Raw genomic sequence first — 2470 nt, 5'->3', positions numbered from 1 at the left:
ATGGCGATGGCGATGGCAGCAGAGACCCTTGGCAGCGGCGATCTGAACGTCCGGGCGGACGAAAAGCGAGTCATAGGCCACTGAGCACTGAAGTGATCAGGGAACCCGGGAACATTATATACGGTTATTACACGTTGGTACTGGCCGGCAACCTGGACCGGGGGGAGTGTTGGGATGGATGGATGGAAAAGGGTGAAGTGGGTGGCTAGCTAGTTCGCCCGGTTCCGCCGGCTGCGACCGCGACCGCGACCACGATGGTGTATTTCACCCGCCGGAGAACTAAATCGAATTGGAAATTCATTTCAAACATTCCGCAGCGACGCGCCCGCGCCCGATAGCTAAACTTTTGACCTCTCTCACATACAGCATAACACGTCGCCGCGTGCGAGAATCGCGCAGGCGTGCTATGACGTACGCTGCCCTCGCCTGGTGCCTGGACACTCGCCAAGATACTTCCGCGACCGCGACCGGAGCAAACTTTCTACTAGATTCTGTGTGCGGCAACAATATGGTGAAGCGCGTTTTAACCTGGAGGAAGGAAGCCCAACTTGTCGTATGCTTAAATTGTGGGATGATTAGTTGTTTGATTTGATTTTGTTTCGAGCATGCTGCAAGAATTTAGATCATGACACTCATCGCTCTACTCATCTTACTGGAGCTTAAACATAAAACAATGTTCACCACTTGGGTACGAAACAATCTCAGAGCGTTTCCTATACAGTTCAATATCAATTCAATTTATTGTGTTACCGATGGTATGTTGCAGACGTGTCCTTGAATTCGCCAGACAGACTCCCCGCAGTAACTATTCTGCTTCATTAAAGTAAGAGAAATGACGACAGACAACGCTATATCTACGGTTGGTTACTGGTCAGGATCTCAGACAAATTGAATAAGCACGTTAATGGCATGCCTGCTGGCAAGCGGAAAACCGAAATTAGGTTACAATTTCCACATGTCCTTCGAATCGTGGACTTCGAATATATATAAAGAAAAGGAGCGGGCATTCCGGACCTGACATTGACTCAACCGAACCTTAGGAGAGTGATACGCTAAAGATGTTTGCCGCCAAGCTTCTGTTAGTGGCCAGCTTGATAGCCATCGGGACCAGCGTCACCGCCACGCCTCAAATAGGTAATAGAACATCAGCGTTCCTCCGGTACCGTTCACACTAGCAAGAGTTTCCACTGTTTCTTTTTCAGATATTCTCGGTGGCTACGAGCTGTTTGGACTTTGTGTGAACAACTGCGCCCAGTGCAAGAAGCTGTACGGAGAGTACTTTGAAGGGCAACGATGTGCCGAGTCCTGCATCAAGTATCGCGGTAAAACCATTCCGGATTGCGAAGACACAGCGTATATAGCACCGTTTTTGAACACACTTCTGTCGCCAAAGTCAGTGTTCTAGATCGTGTAGCGTTATGAGTTAGGGTTTTAGGGTCATGCATGTTCAATAAAATATAATCTTTTCATCGTATTGGATGTGTGTAGAGGAATATTGATTGTTTGAAGTGCTGAAAGAAATTAGGGAAAGGGATCTTTGCAGAGTTACAAAACACAGCAAGACGATAACACATCTTAACCATGTTTTGCCAGTAGAATGACGAATAGAATATCAGATTTATCTTCATAATTATTTATTCATAATCCAGTTTGAGTCTTTCAGTTCTTGTCTACTAAAAAATCATCATAGTTCAGAATTAAATTGATACCACATTAGCATAATCCTAATTCTTGATCATGTTAACGACAACAGCTCGAAAATATGCTCAATATTGTATTAATATTGTATGAAGGGGGGGCTTCGGTATTCAATTTTTATTTGTGACACATATTTTTAACATATTTCCCTAAATGCTGATGCTCTAAAGAACATTATGTAATTTTTTTGGATCAATCGAGGAAAAAATAACAAAGATACAGTTTTTTGAAAACCTGCGTTACATAGTAGGCTTCATGCAGTTCGCTACTTTGAAGAGCGTTTCCCAAAACCAACGTTTTCAAAGTCGATGCCCATCGTACCGTAAAAACTACTGGGCCGATCGATTTGAAATTTTTAACACATAATCTGTTCACTATTTGCCAGGTAGTCCCGTCGAGATTTTATGAAAATTGATTATACTTTTTTGTAAACAATTATGTAAAATTCATTTTTTTTGGCAGAATCGCAAAAAGCATCACTTTTTCAACTTCAAAAATCAGCCAAAAATGGAAAAATAAGAAATTCAGCACGGGCACTTGACGTGGCTAGTAGGATAAATTTATATTCTTTCAAACGAGTATCAATTTGTATTTTTTTGATGATTCATCACGCAGCTACGGTGGGCACCGCAAAAAGTTCCTTGTCGCAGATGGACCTTCATAAATTTTATGCCATTGATGAAGTATTTAATAAATCTTTCCTTTAGTAAAACTAAATATTCTTCAAAAGTTGTTGATTAATATGTCTTCCACTTGAGAGAAATAAGTTGAA

The 2470-nt window shown here is 42.1% G+C and overlaps 1 protein-coding gene across 1 annotated transcript; it reads left to right on the top strand.

Moving 5' to 3' along the window:
- On the top strand, positions 1 to 1405 carry LOC126576552 (eclosion hormone-like). Its single transcript, XM_050237862.1, has 3 exons — positions 1 to 69; positions 1041 to 1134; positions 1203 to 1405. The coding sequence occupies exons 1-3, from the start codon at positions 1 to 3 to the stop codon at positions 1403 to 1405; spliced, it is 366 nt and encodes a 121-aa protein (XP_050093819.1).
- Positions 1406 to 2470: the final 1065 nt, after the last annotated feature.

This window comes from Anopheles aquasalis, chromosome 3, assembly GCF_943734665.1.
Source record: "Anopheles aquasalis chromosome 3, idAnoAquaMG_Q_19, whole genome shotgun sequence".
NCBI classification, from domain to species: Eukaryota; Metazoa; Arthropoda; class Insecta; order Diptera; family Culicidae; genus Anopheles; species Anopheles aquasalis.
The sequence above is the reverse complement of the archived record's forward strand: the minus strand, read 5'-3'. Positions and strand labels throughout refer to the sequence as shown.

Bases quoted from the DNA above. Each gene is read 5' to 3' on its own strand.
- LOC126576552 (XM_050237862.1), top strand. From the start codon at position 1: ATGGCGATGGCGATGGCAGCAGAGACCCTTGGCAGCGGCGATCTGAAC. The intron at 70-1,040 runs GTCATAGGCCAC...ACCGAACCTTAG, and splicing joins TCCGGGCGGACGAAAAGCGA to GAGAGTGATACGCTAAAGAT. The intron at 1,135-1,202 runs GTAATAGAACAT...TTTCTTTTTCAG, and splicing joins CACCGCCACGCCTCAAATAG to ATATTCTCGGTGGCTACGAG.